The 19,544-nt window shown below is 36.1% G+C and overlaps 1 protein-coding gene across 1 annotated transcript in view; it reads right to left on the bottom strand.

Annotated features, from left to right (window-relative positions):
- The window catches only part of LOC120773727 (netrin-A-like), a 610,257-nt gene that overhangs the window by 57,750 nt on the left and 532,963 nt on the right, over window positions 1-19,544 (bottom strand). Inside the window, exon 3 of the mRNA XM_040102783.1 lies at window positions 8,637-8,825. Within this exon, the coding sequence (XP_039958717.1) occupies window positions 8,637-8,825 (189 nt within the window). The remainder of the gene's footprint in view (window positions 1-8,636; window positions 8,826-19,544) is intronic.

The raw sequence follows: 19,544 nt of genomic DNA, 5'->3' as shown, positions 1-19,544 counted from the left end.
ATCGACTTAGCTCGTCGCTCTGATTATTTAAATATATAGACTTGAAGACCCTTTAAAGTTTTCTTCTGTTCAGTGTGTAAACACAGTCACAATCTTTCACAATTTTTTCTTGTTTTAAGGATACTCGTAGTTGCTCGAACTCGGTCTGGAAATGATATAAGGGTAGTTTCCGAAATTAACTTTAATTTCTAAAATATATCGGTTATTTCTGAAGTTGCTGTAAATTAAACCAAAATAAGTGAAAGGCACTATATTAATTATATAAGATCTGAACAAAAAAGTTTTTGGTAAAAATATATCAAATACCGCTATTTGTCAATATCGGTTTCATAGTTTTTTTTTGATTCAACCATTACTTCCAAATCACGGACCCAATATGAATTAATATTTTGCAGAAGATGACATACATACATTCATTTAAAGGACCCACATGCTTAACCCTGCGGCGGTGGCATGCACCACGCATACAGTTAAATTTCATTGAGTGCTCTGCAATGAGGTGGTAAAAAATTTAAAAACTCCACCAAAACACTAAAATCGTTCATAAAAAATTTAGTAGCATTGAGTGCTGGCGAAATTCGCAAAAACCGCAACTGTAACTTTTAATGGACGCATTTAAAAAGCGCTGAAAAAATGCAAAGGGCGCAAAAAATTTAAAACAAAAGCTGCAAGGCAACCGAATTCAGACATACAGTACATACACGTTGTGTAACGCACTAAAAATGACCGTAAAATCAACAGTTGGCCGTCCCGAATTTTAGTATCGTTTTAAATTTAAACGCTCGCAAACTGGATTTTTTTGAGGTGTTGTTGGTGTACTGGAATCTTTTTTGCTTCCGATACGCTTTCGTGGCGGTTTTTAATTGAGTGTTACATTTCTGCGTACTTTTTGTTGTTGTTACTTTGCTTTGTCACCCTTCCGTCGTCAGCAGCAGTTGTAAATACCTATATGTATGCGGCTGTTTTTGTTGTTTTGCTGCAAGTTTTATTTTTTTATTTAAAAATTTACGATTGTGCTGTGCGAAATTAATTTCATATCGATAAAAATTTGAGTTGTGGCTTAAAAACAAAAATTTTGTGGCCTTGTGTACCATTGTACTGCCATTACATTGTTGTTAAAGCTTTGTTGTTGTTGTGCTGTTGTTTTTTGCTGTCTCTTTGATTACAGCGGATTAACGTAACAACTTGGCGCGTTTCAAATTTACGATTGTCGCTGCGCTGATTTGTTACTCGACCTCTAAAAAAGTGATCCCGAAATAAAAACGGCGGACTCACTAAAATTTACGCGAAATTCGGTAGAAAGTCTTACTAACTTAAAGGTGATTCATTTGCTTACTAGCGGGAGTTTAATTTTTATTCTTTTTTTTATCACGTAAGGAAATTTCTTAATGAAGAGAAAGCTACATTCGATGATACGTACGGAGGTTCTTGGAAAATTTATTTCAGCAGTTTGACTACAAAGCATTTTCGTCACAAAAATGCCGTTGATGACTAAGGGGTGTATAATTTTATTTTATTTTCGAATTAGTAAAACGTCTGAATAATAAATAATAAAAAAGTTTTCAAATAAATTCGCAGAACAAAGTTTAGACCATTCGCTCCACTTCAATATCTTTCTGAGAAATCCCCATATGCATATGTTATCAGCATTGGATCTTGTAAATCAATTTATTGAACTAACAAGGTTTGCAAAGTCTTGATTTGATCCTTCACTTGTTTTATAAACCGAATTTTTTCCATGATTTAGTTCTTTGTTTGAAATAATATTATTCTTGGCTTTTTTATTAAAAAAATAATTTTTTCCTTTCCTTTTCACTCCAGAAAGTCTTCCTTGTATCAAATCTTTCTCCTTATCTCTAAAGATAAAGTATTTTCTTCGGCTTATCTAATATCTCGAAAAGATGACTTTCGTTTCTTAAACATCAGAAGATAAGATAAATAGATGAGGATTGCACCGCTACCTTAGGTCTATTGTGCCCTCTCCTAAGTCACAACGACCCACATAGCCCCAGCAATTTGATAAATTCCAATACACCGCTAGGTACCAGTTAGTTGATTTGATTCCTATTTGGAACCATGGATCCAAGGGCCTTTGTCCTGCGTCTGAGGACTCCTTTGCAGTTAATGAACAGGTATTCTAGAGATTCAGGCTCTCTGTCGCACAACTGGCAATTTGCACAAGAAGCTAGACAAGTAACCTGAGTTTGTCCTTAGGGAGGTTGATTACATATTTAAACCTTGTGCTGTAACCGCCCAATAGCAACTTGGCTTGGCGCATGTCTTGAGTTTTTGCCAATACCTCTCTCTGCATACTCCTTCTTCCTTGTGGAGTAGGAAAGACCCACCGCGTTGAAGGGTTCAGGTCCTGCCATGTTAGTGGATGATGCGGAGCGAACGGGCTCATCACCCAGTACTTTCCCGGCTATACCCTTGGAACAGGGCACTCAGATGAGGTGCACTTGGTTACGCACTTTGTAAAGTTCCGCTCTATTCAGCCGTTCTCTACACTCCAAAAACCTCTAAAAAATTATCAGCTGATTACAACATATGTCAAAGATTTACATATTCATTTATTAGTACAATGATGAAATTATAGTATGGTCTTCGACTCATCTGATAGTAGGGCGACTTTGTTAGCCTAGAGCTCGTTGATCTTATGCTCAACACTAGTGAAGAGATGTCTGACTTCCTTAATTCTGGAATCAAGTTACTTCATGATTAAACAGTTTAAATGTAAGGCGGCAGTGAATTGCCGAAAACAGCAGAGCTTAAGAGCTTACTAGATCGGGCACTTCAGTCTCACTAACAGCAGAATGAGAACTGGTAGGAACTCCAATATATTCTTTCGGTTTACTACTGGATCTGAGCAATCACAAGTTCCTTCTAGTCCAGGGTAAATCATAGGAAGTCAAGTGAGCTCCCCTTCCTTAGCATTCTCGTTTCTATAGTTCTAGGAGTTCTAACTGGACACTGAACGATCGTTATTCATGCGGTAAGACTTAAATTTTACCTCAAATAAAATCATCTCAGAATTTTGCTATATTTCAGACGTTTTGTCCCACTACAGCAATACTTATTTGGGAGAACAGTCATCTTAAATAACTAGCCTAGTAAAATGGTGCAGAGAAAAGGGAATCATACTCGTAAATAAAGCAGTATGTTGTCTCAATTTTACCCAAAACATCTTTAACATTTTTGGCTCTTTAGATAACTTTCTACCACTTCACATTTTCATTGATTTCAATAAGAGAACTCAGTTTTAGCCGGACAGAATAAAATTTCACGTCTCCAAAGCTACCAGTGACAGTAGAAATCTTATCAGTAGAGACTGACTATTTTTAGTAATGAATGAAAAGTATGGCGAGCAATAAGTATACATTTATATATTGTGACAAAAATGCACCCGGAAATTGTAACAAGTGGTACGAAGCTTTCAAAAACGATCGAGAGATCGTTGAAGACATGCCTCATCCTGGGCGACCTTCGACTTCAACTAATGAAAATATTAAAAAATCGTCAGACAAGTGAGAGATGACAAGAGAGCTCGACATCTCTCGCAAGTCCGATCGCATTGAGTCTAGATTATGACCGAATTTAAAGCCAAAAACGCAATGAATTTGGCTCCGTGGGATTTTATCTTGTCCACTGAACTGAAATTGTCGCTCCGTGGAACCCGTTTTCAGTCGATCGAGGAACTAAAACAAAATTTGCTGAAGGAGCTAAAGGCAGTGCATATGAAAAGTGTTTCGAGGGGATTACGTTGAAGGGTGAAATATTTATTTACAATTTCCGAGTAATTTTTTGTCACAATGTATAATCATTCTTCTAATAAGTGTCCATACCCCAAAACAAGTCGAAAAGATTAGTATCAAATCAGCCAACAGAAACTGGAAAGTCAAAGGTTCAACAAGCTACTAACTGCTAATTTGCATTCACACTTTTAGCACTTTGCCCTCAAAATTATGCAGACAGGCGAGCAGAAATGAGAATACCAAAGAACATATGTATATGTATATGCAAACAGCTGGTCTGATGTATTGTAAACCAAAGTAACGAAATCGTAAGGCCATTAATTTCGTTAAATATGCTAACTAGAATGACTTAGAACCAGAAGAGAACACGCAATCACAGCAACAAAAGCAAAAATCAAAAGCAATAACCACCAACACCGCAATCACAAAGCATTGCAGCCTCGAGCGTTGTAAACACAAAAGCTCAAATGGAAACAGTATAAAACGAAAAATAAAAATTAAAGTTGAAATACCTGCAAGTTGAAAGACAATTGTGCTGCACGTTGCAGTTGCGTACATCCAACAACAGCAAATGACAACGGCTAATGAACTACAACAGCTGGCAATGTGCAAAAGTCAAAATAAACATTGGCAAGCCTGGCAAAAGCCAACGGAGCGCTGCACTGTTGCAAGTATTTGCATATTCACCTTCATGCACACATATATGCGTGTATGTGTGTTTATTCTTGGCAGTCTTGCTGTGAGATTGCAATCGTCAACAGTTGCTTTGTAGTTGCTTTTTGGGTGCGTATGGCACGTTTTTGCCTATAAGTGATTGCTTTGCTGGACAAGCCACACACCCCCCACCCACACATTAACACAATATCTACACAAATATACGTACAAACACATAGATACGTTTGCATTACAGCGCTGCTTGCAAATAATTCAAAATTGCCTGTTGCACGGCTTTAACGGCCAGTAGTTACTCATACGCCATGTGTTACAGTTTGACTTGCTCTCATTTTTGCCATGCTTTTGTTGTATTTTTAGCGCATTTTCCACCAGTTCGCATTTCAATACTTTTGTTTATTATTTCAACCATTGTTGCTGCTCCTACTTCTAGATTTAGTTTTTCTTTTTAACTCTATTTTGCTGTCTTCAGTCATTATTAGCACGTTTGCTTTGCCAATAAGCGACTTTGTTTGCTTTGCAAAGATCAATTGTTGCCCATAAATTAGTTCTTTGTGCCTGAGTTAGTGTTTAGTTGCTTCCATTGCAGTGGTAAAGTAGAATTTATCTGACGTAAATTGACCTTGGAATGTGTGAAAGTTGTTGTTTATGCCCTCGCTGCGATTTGGATGATTGAGGGAATAATTTAGTGTTGCAGCAAGTGGTGAAAGTATAGAAGGAGTGAATACAAATTGCTGCAAATATCATTATTAGAGATTCTGGATATTTCAAAAGGCTTAGAAGTTATTGTACTATATATTGGAGTAGAAACTAGACATGGTGCTTTTCAGTCGATAAATTGTCGTCTTCAAATTGGTTTATATTGTTTTTGCTTATCGAATCGCTAAATATGTGTGTCCTTACATGATAAACATTACGTTTCATTACCTTTATCTATATGTAAAAATGGGTGAAATCGCCTCCATTATATTTATATGTCTATAAAGACAATACAGCAAGTCTGCTTGTGGTTGGATAAGGGTTGTGAAAGGTCATGCCTTAGAAACTCTTCGACCGTAACATAATTTAAAAAATAGGTGAAACCTCAGAAGTCAACAAGGATGTCGGAAATAAACACTCCATAAATACATGTGGCAACTCACATCTAAAAATGTTCGAAATCGGTTCATGTCTTCTCTAGTTTCGGTATATGTACTTATTGAATACGTGGTTGCAGTGCTGTCGGCTGACTATATACCGAAAATATCTTTAATAAAAATAGGTAGATATGAAGTGGTTACATTTTTCGCATTTTTTCTCCTACCCCTGATAACCATATTACTATTCGCTTTTCGTATTTCCGTATGTCTGATTATTTTGTACTGAGATATGCCAGAGCCCAGAGCATTCTTTGTATTAACTATACCTTGAACAGGGTATATGAAGTTTCGCACAAAGTTTTTAATATTCAGAAGGAAACGAAGACTGTAAACTGGTTGCGAGAAACCGATCTAGTCATCAGTTTTTGAGATACTGATCTGAAAGTTGCGGGTAGATCGGAATGAAACGCTGGTATGGAAAACTTTTCCATTCGACGAGTTATCTTCACGAATTTTAATAAAAAATATTTTCCAATCTAATGTTACAATCTCCAAACAAATTGTTCAAATCGCTACAATAAAGTACATACGATGCCATTATGTTTGGAAGTCCAGACGCTGAACGCAATTATCGACGGGTTTCAAGCATAAATCGGCCGATACTGTTCGATATTCGGTCGATGTTCATCAATCGTCGCTGGCCTGTTGGCATAGACCATAGACTAGACGTAGCCCCAAAGGAAATAGTCTAACGACGTAAAATCGCACGACAGAGGCGGCCAACTGACTGGGCCATTTCGTGAGATAACAAGTTCAACAAACTTGGTTTTCAAAAAATCGATTGTGACATTCGCTGTGTGGCTGGTGGCGCTGTCCTGTTGAAACCACATATTGTCCAAGTCTACGTCATCCACCTCGGGCCAAAAATATTCGGTTATCATTGAGCGGTAGCGATTCCCATTCAGAGTAACGTGCTGGTCTTGATCTTCACAGAAGAAGCACGGCCCAATGACGCCGCCGGCCTATAAACCGTACTAAACCGTAATTTTTTCGGTTGCAATGGTGACTCATGGAGTACGTATGGTTTCCTGCTTGACCAATAACGCATATTTTGCTTATTGACGAAGCCATTCAGCCAGAAAGCAGCCTCATCGTTGAAAATGATTTTTTGATGAAAATCCGGATAATTTTCAAGTAGTTGCTCAGCCCAATTCACGTACATACGACGATTCTGGTAGTCAACTGACTTCAGTTCTTGGGTCAATTTGATTTTGTAGGGATGTAGGCCAAAATATTTTGCAAAATTCGCCACAACGACTCACAGAGATGTCTAATGCTTGTGAACGACGTGTGACAGACCGTTTTGGGTCTACCTCAATTCATGCGCCAGCGACAGCAATATTCTCGACACTACGGGCACTTCTTTGTCTCACTGGCATGGAACCTTTTGTACTGTGCCTGTGGATTCAAATTTTTCCACTAGACGCTTAATTATTGATCTGACAGGACGATTATGACGACCATAAATTGAACGGGGCGACCACTGACTCCAATTGCGGTACTAAATTCTAATAATTTCGACTCGCTGTTGAATCGTATATACTTCCATGATGAAATGACAGACCTCACTGAAGAGAAATGTCAAAAGGGCGGGAAAATGGCGTCGTTTGCTGTCCCTATTGGTCTACTTTTTTAGCGTCGCTATTGAAAAACCTGCCTATCTACCTTTAGAACAATCAGATTTAATTTAAATGTTATTTTAATATATTAGTTATTAAGATAGTATGTTTTTTCTTCCATTAGCTTTATCAAACTTAATAAAAATATTTACGAAATTATTTCTTGTCCCTAAATCAGACACTTGAAACCGAATACCCACAGCGATTCTTATCTGCGCCTTTTACATATTGTTTTTATATACATACATACATATGTATATATGCATATTTTTTCGATTTTATTTCGCTTGTTGCTAATGAATAAATTAATGTCCGGCAAATTTATGTCACACAACTCGGGCTTCAGTCGCCAAAAGTCTTCCTCCAAACACTTATCTCATTCACTTAATCACAAATTAATTAATAGTTGCTAAAAAGCTACGAAATTCCGCAGATAAAGAACGACCTGTTTCAACTTCCATTATTTTACGAGTGTTAAATTGATTTCTATTGGTAATTTTCATAAGCGCAAGCGCATCAGTTTGTAAAACATAAAAAATATATGTAAATAAAAATCAGCTATGAGTTCATTGAAGAAGCACGCAACAAAACAGAAAAAAGGCTAAGTGGCCAGACTTATGCATATTTATGACATGTAAATATATATTTAAATGTCTTTTGGTTTAGCATTATTGTTTTTTACTGTGTATGTTTGTGTGTGTACAACAATTTGCCACTCACCGAACGCCCATAAATAATTAGGCGTAGCGCAGCTGTCGTCGCAACAGCAAAAAGAGTAGTAATGATAGCAACAACAAGCAAAAATTAATACTAAATAGCCCAAGAGTCCAGCTGTGCGCGCTTTGTAAAATCTGTCAATATTAATTTATCTAAAAAATTTTGAAAATCGAGAGTGTCGTGGCGTCGCTGGGCGATTGGGCTTTTGGCGGCATCGGCGAATGCCTCAAATATTTTTATGGCCCCATTTAAATTAGTGTCTAATTGTCATTGATATAATTAGCGGCGACCCATAAATGTTGCCACAGACTTTTATTTGATTTTTGCTCCTCCATTTTTTTGACTTTTATTGCATTGTTCATTAGGAATGGTAGCAGTTTTTTTTATTATTTTTGCTTTTTATGTCGCGATTTTGTTGTTTTTATTTGAGAAAAACAAAAAGTTTTATGTTTGTAAATATTTATGGGTTTGATTAGGTGGCGCTTTAAAAATATAAGCTAAAAGCTATATTTATTTAAGGTTAGGACGTGATTTTCATTAAGCTTTTATAAGAAAAAACTGAGAGACGTCGAAGAATTTTTCAATGATATCGTTAATTTTTTTAGTTTGAGGTTCTGTATATGCTCTGACGTAGAAATTTGATGTGAATTATGCTCTCACATTTTTTAGTACATTTTAAACGCTATAAATTCACTTTTCTTCTTTTTTTTTAAGTTAAAATAATTTGTCCTACTCACGTTTGCATACACGATGATGATTTAGTTTCTTAGTTGGATCACGGTAGTAGCCTTCCTTGCAATAATGACAGTGTCGTCCAGTGGTAAAGTGCCGACAATTTACACAAACTCCGCCAGAGATACGTCCGGAGAGCTTAAATAGTTCCATATTGAAGCGGCATTGACGAGCGTGGTTGTTGCAGTTGCAGACTGTAAACATTAGAAGAAATGCAGTTAATTAAAAATTTATTTAAAATATGTTTTTACTTATATAAAACTTGAATGGTAATATATATCCTACTTAGATAAAGGGTACTCCATTTCGGGCTTCTTTACTTTTTTAAAGAAAAAACACAGAAATTTCAAATTTAATGGAAAATGTTAGTTATCATTCGAAAAAACATTCTTTGGCATTTACTTTTTGAAGATTATCTCCTTCAAATGTTGGCCACGGCTACGTCTCAGATGGTTCATCCGTTGAGTTCAATTTTGGATGACTCGTTTGAGCATTTTGACTGGTGGCTGACGAATGACTCGCGTGATTTTTTGCTCCAAGGGCCTAATCGAAGCGGGATTGTCCGCATAGATTTAGACTTTACATATGCCAAAAGGAGAAAGTCTGACGGTGTGATATCACACAATCTTGGTGGCCAATCGACTGGTCCAAAATGTGAAATTATCTGTTCACAGAAATGTCTCTACAAGTAGGTTTAGCAGCTTCCACCTTAAGGATGCTACTTTTGTATTTCTGCAACACCTAACGATTGGCTACAACGCTCAAAATTAAGATGGCCAATCGGCCACGTTTAGACTAGCTTTGGTCCTTTGACCAATTGTGATGGAATTTTGTACACCTTGGGAAGGTTGCTATTGCAGATACCAGACTACAAACACGCCAACTTCATATACATTATAGTTCCAAATTTCTTATGATTCTTTCACGTTACATATTATTTTTTTTTATACAAATCAAGTACTATTGAAGTTGGGTGTATTGAATAAAACCTTGCAGAAAGAGTGCGCCTAAAGTATAGCAACTCACATCTAAAATTAGTCAAAATCGGACCCGAACTTTTTTCTGATGCCGAATATGTAGTCCTCGGATCTAGGGCTGACTTTTAACGAAGAGAGAGTCTATTTCTGATAATGATGTGCGCTTGCGTTTAGCTTATAGAGTGTTTCATATGATTAGGTATGCAACTTCGCTAAGTACAATAGATATGCCCCTAGATGTATGCTTCAAATAGTTGTGTGTGACTTCGGTAAAAATTAATTATTTCCTCTATAGTAATATCATGTCCTTCATTGATATTTAATTGTCTTCCGTTTTTACTTTTTTTTTTGAAAAATAAACTTAAAGTACTTAAATAAATCATTTCTAGCTAAAAAAAGTCTACATAAGCTCCAAATAAGCTTCTTCTGATAAATATCAACAAAACATGACAAATGTTTACAAAACGAAAACCGCAGATGAATAAATCCAGAAAATAACATATAAATCACTTTTTAAACATATTTGTTTAGCATGCAAATGTTGAATGATTGACACCCGAGGCAATCCACCCGGGAGTAGCGAATTAGTATGTATCGAATTCCTTCGGCTTCCTGCCCAAAACACATTGTCAAGCAAATCCCTTAAATAAATATGTTTTCTCCACAGAATACGCACAACTGTTTGACTTTTGCATGCTGTCATTGTGGCATTAGCTGGCATTGTTGTTGTTGTCAGCTACATACATACATACGTAGCATACAACCGCACCGTTGGCATTTTTAGCATTTTTTTCGCCTAAGCTGTTGATAGCTTTGGCATTTAATGTTTGTTGCCGTTAATTTCCCTGGAGTGTAATGTGTAAATCTCTATTGGCAGAACAACAACAACGTTAGCAACATGAAATACCAGCAGAAAAACATGAATAATTGACAGTGTTGCCGCAATTGATGAATGTTTAGTGATTAGCATTTAGTGGTGGCAAACCACGCCCTCCTCGCTGCAGCTTTCACCGAAAAAATAATGCCCGTGGAGCCTTTGTTGCAAGCATTTTAGCGTTTTATCTCACAATATTATTTTACTGTTATTTATTGTGTAATATTTATATTTTTCCGGCCTGCCACATTCATCATAGCGTCGTTTAATGGCCACAATGGCGAACAGTCTTTCTTCTTGGCACTCCGGATTTCTCTTGGTATCACCAATAGGGTGGATTTACATTTCTTGGTTTTCGTTGATTTCATTTTTTTTCACATTCAATATACAAATTTATTCTTATGCAAATTGCGTTGGCTATCGGTGGCTAATCAAAAACGCCAGCGCCGCGTTTGACATAATAACACGATTTCGATTGATTGTGGACAATAAAAAGTAGAAGCGTGGTGGTAGAGAAGAAAGTAAGGAAAATAAAACGGCAATAATGGGACTAGAAATATGTAAAAATAGGCGTTAAGTAATAAATAATGATTGCTTTGGTAATTTAGGCTTTGAACTCAGGTGCGATTTGGTGGAATATTTATTTATCTCGTGGTACTTTTTGTACTTATTTTTTAACCATTTATGGAATGAGGAGTCACTTTAACGAAAAGTATTTAGAATAAATAATGTAATATATATTATTTCTTCTAATTCAAAGTCATACCCATGCGTTAGAGCGCACTTTTACCAATTTTTTTTCACAATCTTCGAAACTATCAGAATAGTTTTTTTCCGGTATAGCCTTCAAGACCTTCTTCTCTTCGGTTTTTGTATCCTCAATCGTGGCAAAACGGCGACCCGCATTAGCCTTTTAAGTTTACTGAATAGCCAGACGTCGCACGAAGGCAAAAGGCAAATACGGTGTTTGAGGAACGATGAGAGTCCAGCTTTTGGCTGAAAAGTCGCGAAGAACCAATGCAGTGTGCCATTGAAACGAATACCTTGAAAGGAATGACACATAACCCTATAATATTCGCTGTTGACAGTTCGGACCGGCGGAAGAACTTAATAATGCATCCACATTAAGATAATCCCTTACCTTTGGATCACAGTAGTATAATTTCATTATTGGGCCTGAGAACAAAGTTAAATGTTTTGTAGAGAGAAATCACTCGTGAAAACCCAGTATTGAGGAAAGAGCTAGTATAATAGTTCTTTAACTCTATGAGTCATATGAAATTTTTTATGGTGAAAGAAGCTGGAAAAGACTACGCTTACGAAAAAATTAGTAAGTGTTTACAACGCCTTGCGGAAGGTGTATGGCAGTGAAAGTTGTTCCAGTTTGAGATAAGCTGAATACATAGATAACTGCGAGCTGGGTCACCACTCTGATAGTAAGACGGTGATGCTATCCTTGATGTCGTTGATCGTGCACTCAATACTAGTGAGAGATGTCTCGACTTCATATCTCGCATCGAGTTACTTGATGTGTAGACCGGTTTGGGGGCGTGGCCAAATGAGATTTAGACTTGAGCTCTTCCTCCAGAAAAGTTTGCCTTCAAATAGTTATAAGAGTTCTGATTGATTGCCTATTCGAATTTATGAGGTAATATTGAAAATTTTGCCAAATGCTAGTCAAATTCGTATAAGCCGCTCGGAATAGGGTGAGATAGACTTAACTCTTAACTTTTTTTTCGCGAATATCACGCCTTTGCCTGATCAAGGCTAAAATACCTCGGATCTTACAGTTTTAGATATCCAGGGGAAATAGTGGAACTTGAAATAAAGTACCTAAGCAGATTCGTGATAGATTAAAGGCGCTTTGTCAAGGGTTAAAATCGAACTACAGGATTACTTCTCTGGCTTCAAAAAGCATTGTTTTTAACAGTTCTAATTACGATTACTAGCCGCCCTAGGTGATCATTCGTCTAACCTAAGCTAACCTACTGCATTACCGTTTCACAATTCCTTCTTTTAGTTAATATATTCATCATGTTTTTTAAATGAAATGTAAATACACTTCCGATCTCCAATCTAGCGGAATATTGTTGGTCAATAATGAATTCCTATATGATCTAATATGTTCATCTGGCACCCCTCGAATTCAGCGCTCTAAAATGCAATATATCACACAGTTAAGCGCTAGATTGAAAATGTAAACTTAAACATTTCTAATGCATTGACGCAAGCTAGATTATGTTTAAATAGCAGCGTTAATTAGCTTTAGCACCTCTATTTATTGCAGGCGAAATTCCTCAGACATTTCATGTGCCACACTGATTTATGCTTTTCCTGCAAAAAATATTTTTTAAAGTTTTTTGTTGTGGTGAAACACTTTTCTCAACTAAATGCTATACTTAGTGGCTGGCTTCATTCACATTTATTTGCGTAACTTCTTCGCCTGCCATAATTTCTGTGCTTGTTTACCTTTTTATAGTTTACAGCCGGCCGTTGGAGTGCTAATTGCTTTGAAAATGCTTTTAAATGCTCTTTGCAAATTGTTAAGGTACACACACACTCCACTGCCGCAGACTTTTTGAGCGATAAGGCGTCGGAAAATGTTTTCAAAACTATTTAGTGGAGCATAATAGTTTAGTGGCAGCTGTTTTTTCAACACCTGCCAGTTTTTGACATTGAAATTTTGCTCCGAATTTAAATATTTTTTTTTTGTTTTTGTATTTGCTTTCATTAATTATGCATAAGTTTGACTATTTGAGTTCGGTTTTCCGGCATTGAAATCAATTATTAATTAGACAGTTTCCATTACTTCGTGTACTTAAGTTTTCACTTTCATTGCGAGAGCGAAAGTTTTAGCACCGCATCTCATTAAATTGAAACGTAAAAGCTTGTTAGGTCAATATTTGTTGTAGAGCTCTGCATATTGTGATAGTATTAGCATTAGGCTAACGAAAATTTAATTCAACTCAAAAGAAAATGTTCATTTAAAGCACAATATATCTTTTGGTAGTTCATTGGTTACATCTCTGAATTGTGGACATTCCACATATTAATATGTTTAAGTGATGTAAGACCCGTCTTTGTGAGCTCAGTATAATTCCATAATGTTTCAACCAAACGTAAACGGCTCACAGAATGGTGCCGACAGATTCTTTCCTTCAATTCGGAATACCCTCGAATAAATTGGCTCATTGATAACCAACAAGATATATTTGTTAGCAAGCTGAACTATTTTATTAGGTATGAATTTCCGAAACGCAGAATTCACTTCTTACATTTTAATCCCAGTGGCCGAGAAATCCAAGCCAGATAGAGAGATATTTCTCAGATAATCTCAATATCTCAATATTCGCTTGAAATCTACTTTTGGAAGCCATATTGATTTTGTATATGTAAAGGTCCTGCGGTAACTTAAACAATATAAGGTCTAGTAAAAAGAAATCCATTATTTTCCAATATAAATGGCCCTAATTATTTTGATATTATTATCATCAATCTCACGATAGGGAGTCCCATTGTTTGAAACCTCGTTTGATATCGAAGGTATGGGAGAGGTCCTTACCGATCCTGACTGAGCTTTTGGTATTGAACAACGTCAGTTTACACGGCCGTATTGGTTTTGTGGGTATATCAAAAGGGGGGTCTCTCCTTCGAGGCTGTTGTTACCCTTGTATTGGATGTGTTGTTTTACGTCGCAGATCTCAAACCCAACGCACAATCGTGGGGAGGGATGATTCGCCGTCTCACGTTAGCTCGCTTTCAAACAGATGTTTTTTGGATACCCAGATCTAAAACCGGAAGTCGTGAGGTGCTTAAGCCATATGTAAAGAATCGTTTCTGGCCACTCCCAAGTGAATGACAACCAGAGAACTTTTCTCACTTGCGTGAATTTCTACACATGGACTCTATTCTCCTCCTCTACACATGATTCTATTCCCCGGTTTGTGCTATAGTACCTTAATGGGCATAATGGCGTTTATAATTTTTCTTGTCAAAGATACCCCGCTATAAAAGCCAAAAGTCGAAAATATCGATAAAGTAATGGAAATCCTCAAATTCGACCGTCGTAAAGACATTGTTTCCAGGAGACCATTTACAAAAACCGGTTTGAAATTATTTAAATAAGGCTCGATACAAAAATAAGTTCATGTATGGATCCATACGAGTTAACATAAAAAGACCTCATGTACCGAATTTCCATCTACGAATCGGCGCTGAACCGCAACAAAATCTATTAATTTATTAAGTAGTACGCCATACAGATTCGGGAAGGGTTTATTACATGTTAGCGGATTTAATAGGAAATCCTCTGGCAAGAACCGTTACCGCAAGGCCTCTTAATTCAGACATGTCCCGTCAACAATTGGACCGTTTGAAGCCAACAATAGCCCAGAAGCTGTCAGCTTTAGGCAATAGGAGAGTACATATCGCAACTGACTCGCTAGAAGCTCCGAGAACTTATACCAAGGGAATACTAATTGTTCTTGGCTATGGTGAATGATGGTGGAAAATTCATCTCAAGGGAAGATTGTGAAAATCGACTCTATAAACTTTTTGCCAATAGGAATGAGAGTTTCCATGAGGGTGGCATAAGTAAACTAGCTTCAAAATGGCAGCAAGTTCTCGTACCAATGGTGCATATTCGACATTAATCAGATTATTCTAATTATGGTAAATGAAACTTTCAATTTAATAATTTAAAAATAAACGATTTCTTTTCACTAGACCTTATACTCGTGATACATACAAGGGCTAAAGTTTGAATACTGTTTTGTTACCACAAATTAAAGGGTCACATTTATTTCAAACTTCATCTTTCTAGTGTTCCATACGTCAGGAACAGTCTACGTATTTTACTTTGTGAAAGCCGTAAACTTTCGACAACTGTGTGTTTAAAAGAATATAGTTTAGTTCATATTGTACATTTTAGATGAATTCCAACTAAAGACATGAATATCCGCCCTTGAAAGAGATTCTTGTCGTTTTGGAGGTGAAAGCACTGTTTAATAGATTACACTTAACAATGAATAACACAATTTCAAGGTGCTTCAAGTGACACAAGTGAGTCACCTGTAACTGAATTGTCTCTTTAATGGATTGTCATAATCCTAACTAAGTTTAGTGGGTGTGTTGTGAGCTTTTTGTTATGCTAATTTCATCGTGCCTATGAAAATGTGAAAGCTTTGTAGTTGAAGTACTTCTTAGTAGGTGCTTTTAAATGTAGCTACTAGTGTGTGATTTATTAGTGACTTTCATTGTAATTTTACTAATCTTAAGAAATTTGTAAATTTTAAACTTAGTGCCAGTTAAAGAATGGATGGCAGAAGATCTATGCCTCAATTTAGAAAGCAAATACATCATTTTTTGTTTATGAATTCTAATAATTTTCTTTTTCTACATACATATACATTTATCACTGTCAAATAACAAGCGCGTAAGCAACCATGAACCATTTGTAATCAGAAGTCTAAGAACTGTCTCTCTTATGGTAGTTCGAAAATGTTGTAAGTATCAGTGATTAACACCACATGTAACCTAAATTCGGTGAAAGAGAATTTCAAAAATATTAAAGTGGGAGTATATTTCATAGAAAAGTAAAAAACATTGATTTAGAGGAAAAAAATAATTTTTTTTATATGCAGACTCTTCGGCTCTTGACAGCTTAGAGGCATTGGAGTTGCAGGTGGCGAATAAAAACAGTGTAAAGAATTAGTTATACTTTTTTATACGTAAATTATGTAGCCAAAATTAAACAAAAACACTTTTTTCTAAACTTTCAAATATTGACTTAAGCGCCCTATCTAAGTGATAGCTTAAGCCTTTGTCTACAAACAAGCTGAAGCTCGAATTATGTACACTTCACACCTGCTAACAACACTCTTATTATTATTAAAAGCAGCTGGTTGAAATTCTAGATTAGGTAGAGCAAGCAACAAAACGAAAACTTTTCTAAAGTAACAACAAAGAACTTTTGTGAATCTCATATGTAGTGGAGTTATCATTATGTTGCAGGTAAATATTGGTTAATATGTTTGTTGGGACACAACAACAACAATTATATTTGAAACAACAACAAAAAATTCACCTAAAACAACAACAACAAATATTTGCGATGAAATTTATAGAAGAAAATAGAAAAAACTTGAAAAGAATAATGAAAATAATAAAATTAGAAAGATAATCTGAGCGCAAAGAGCGTAGAAAGAGAGAGTGCTTCCGAGGGAGCACAGGTGCAACCTGCAAGGCAGCCACCAACAGCGTCGACACGCCATCGTAAAAGTTTAACTGATTGCTTGACTTGCTAACTGTCAGTTTCAATGGCTCTTGCCTGGTTGCTGCCGTGACTTGACTTTATCTGGCGCGACTTGATCCAGCCATCTGGGAGCTTCGTGTGAAATAGAAGTTGAATTCGTGAATAAAGAAGATAATTAATTTTAATGCGTTAATAAAGATCGATGCGCCAACGAGATGCGCAGCTATGCAGATACACACATACACACACAAACATATGTATTTACATATGTAAATAAGCAGGCCACAGCAGCTTGCAGCAGCTTATATGTTCTGTTGCATTAGCTGGTAGCACGCTAAGGCGCTGCATGCCGCGCTGCCAATCTGAGTGTTTGTTAGACGACGTTTGCATCCAGGTAAACAGTTCATTGAATGTGTGTGTAGTATAAGACAAAAACAAAAACAAAAAATATAAGAGAAGGTAAAACAAATATTTAAGGAGAAGCAGGAAAAGTCAGCCACGCAATGAAAACAAAGGAAAGCGTTAACTATAAATCTTCATTAAAGAATGTGTTCTTGTTTTTTCGTTCTCCACTTGGTCGTAATAAAAATAGAAATATAATAGAGATCTTTGAAAGCTGGTTAACTTTGTCAGATAAGCAAATTAGAGCGCGCCAACAGTTCTTCCTGTACTTTGTAATTGTTGGTCTTGATTAGACATTTTTTTTATTATTTTTTGTGTACGCGAAAGCTATTTTTGAATTTAAATATACCCTAATGTGAATACTGATTTCGAATTTGTTCGGTACTGCATTGAAGGTTGCATATTTTGAGGAGACATTTTCATTTTTTGCACTTTCCCGATAAGTGAAACAGGTAGGAATCACTTGAAACTAGAAACAGTCTATAAGGTGGATGTATAAGACCAACCAACCAAGCTGTCAGTGCTTCTAGCGAATCACTATCGATCGTTGTTCGTGTATTGTGTTGGAGTACAATTCCTCTCTTCTCAGTAACGATTCGTGGATGTAAATTCGATCCACGAGGGGTTTTTGCATTAACTCGTTTGACACCAAAAAATCGAACTTGGTTTGGTATCCAGTTTTTTTAAATGGTAAAAATGGCTTTTTGTGCAATTTTTAACTCCTGGCCAAATGAATCAAGACCTATATAATGGTTGGACTCGACAATTTCCTTTTGATATTCATTTTTTAACATCTAAATTATCGGAACGCAATCGACGAAACCGAAATGTCTGGCTTTGGTTTTTGCATTTATTGAAGAAAACTGTAATATCTATCTTCTCTTTGCTTATGTCCACATTTGTCGCGTGCTCAATCAGTTAATTGTGATATGGTTTTGAAAAATTTTGTTCTAATTACAAAAAATATAAAATTTACTTATCTTATTAGTGCGCTTAGCAGGCTTTGGATGACGACCCGCTCCTGTGAGAAAGCGAAGTGTTTCTAACCTAGAGTAAAATGTAGGAGATGTACTGAACTATTTGTCCTTAGAAAAGTTAATCGTAGGAGTTCTTACTAGATATTGTCTAATAGCCCGTCAAGTTGTAAGGCTAAAAATCTATTCGGATGTAAATTGACAAAGTGGTTTGGAAGAAAGTGAGGTAGAAACATCTAGGTACTTGCTTCTCATATTTTGTAGCTTTTGCAAGACTCTGGTTGAAACAAATCGACAGTTTTTCCTTCGTCGAACTAGGAAAAATAGCCAAGACTGACATTAGCCGCCTCAAAAAATTGTTTATTGGCTCAAAGCGCTTCGTCGATTTATGTATGTGTCTTTTTATTAAAAATTTTATAGGCGTAATAGGTACCATAACGGACCAGCGCTATAAGTTGTCCACATGTGATTCCTTTTAGGACCTAACTTAATCGTAACCTAACTTAATTTACTTTATAAGGTAGTCATTACAGATTCAGTGGCAAGTTTTTTGTTCCCCGGTGATACCATAGCTTTACGAATATCTGATTTCTTTCTCCACACGAAAGGTGACTAATGCGAGTTTTTTGATTTGTTCTTAATTCCTTAAGCAACTTTCGATTAAACGAACCTACTCGTTCTCGCCAAAAAGAGCTGTCTGAAAAACTCCATATATGTATGGTTATAAAGAATTCTGATATAAGCACAATAGAATATAATCATATCTCGAAGACTTATACTCAAGACTCAACTGATAACATGCCACATTTCTAAATACTATATGAGAACAATTAACAAACCAACTCATCACCAACTGCTTAGTAGCCGATCTGATATCTAACATGATCTGTTTTATAGAAGAAATGCTTGACTTAAGAGTCCCTAAACACATCTTTGCTTTTCTTTTTCCCCTCGGAAGGCGATGAGTGCGAGATTTTTGATCGATCACACTTTCATTGAGCAATTTACAAGTCTATGAAGTCTTCATAATATAATATATTTAATTTAATCGCTATATATTTCTGATTTATTATGTGTCCAGCCTTAGTTTTTTGTACCCATAAGAGCAATTCGAAATATTGGTGAATAATTTAATAACTCGAAATGAGATATTCAGATATATTTTCCAAATGATCTGAAAAGTATAAGTACAGTTTGATTCTGTGCTCTTTTTGTTGCTTTATTCACCTCTCCCTTGGGCTATAAACACATCTTGCGCTTTTAGAATACTTTTGCTTACTATTTTTCACCCTTCAATGCGTTTTATTTTTCATTTCCGTTTTAAGTGAAATTTAATGGTTCTACAAATTTGCAAAGCAATAGGTAATTATGGCAACTTCAGTTTACTCCCCACAAATATACATACATACATACATATATTTGGATGGCGACAT

The sequence above is a fragment of the Bactrocera tryoni genome, chromosome 4 (genome assembly GCF_016617805.1).
Source record: "Bactrocera tryoni isolate S06 chromosome 4, CSIRO_BtryS06_freeze2, whole genome shotgun sequence".
Taxonomy (NCBI): Eukaryota; Metazoa; Arthropoda; class Insecta; order Diptera; family Tephritidae; genus Bactrocera; species Bactrocera tryoni.
Note: the sequence above shows the minus strand (reverse complement) of the source record. Positions and strands in the feature narration are given on the sequence as shown.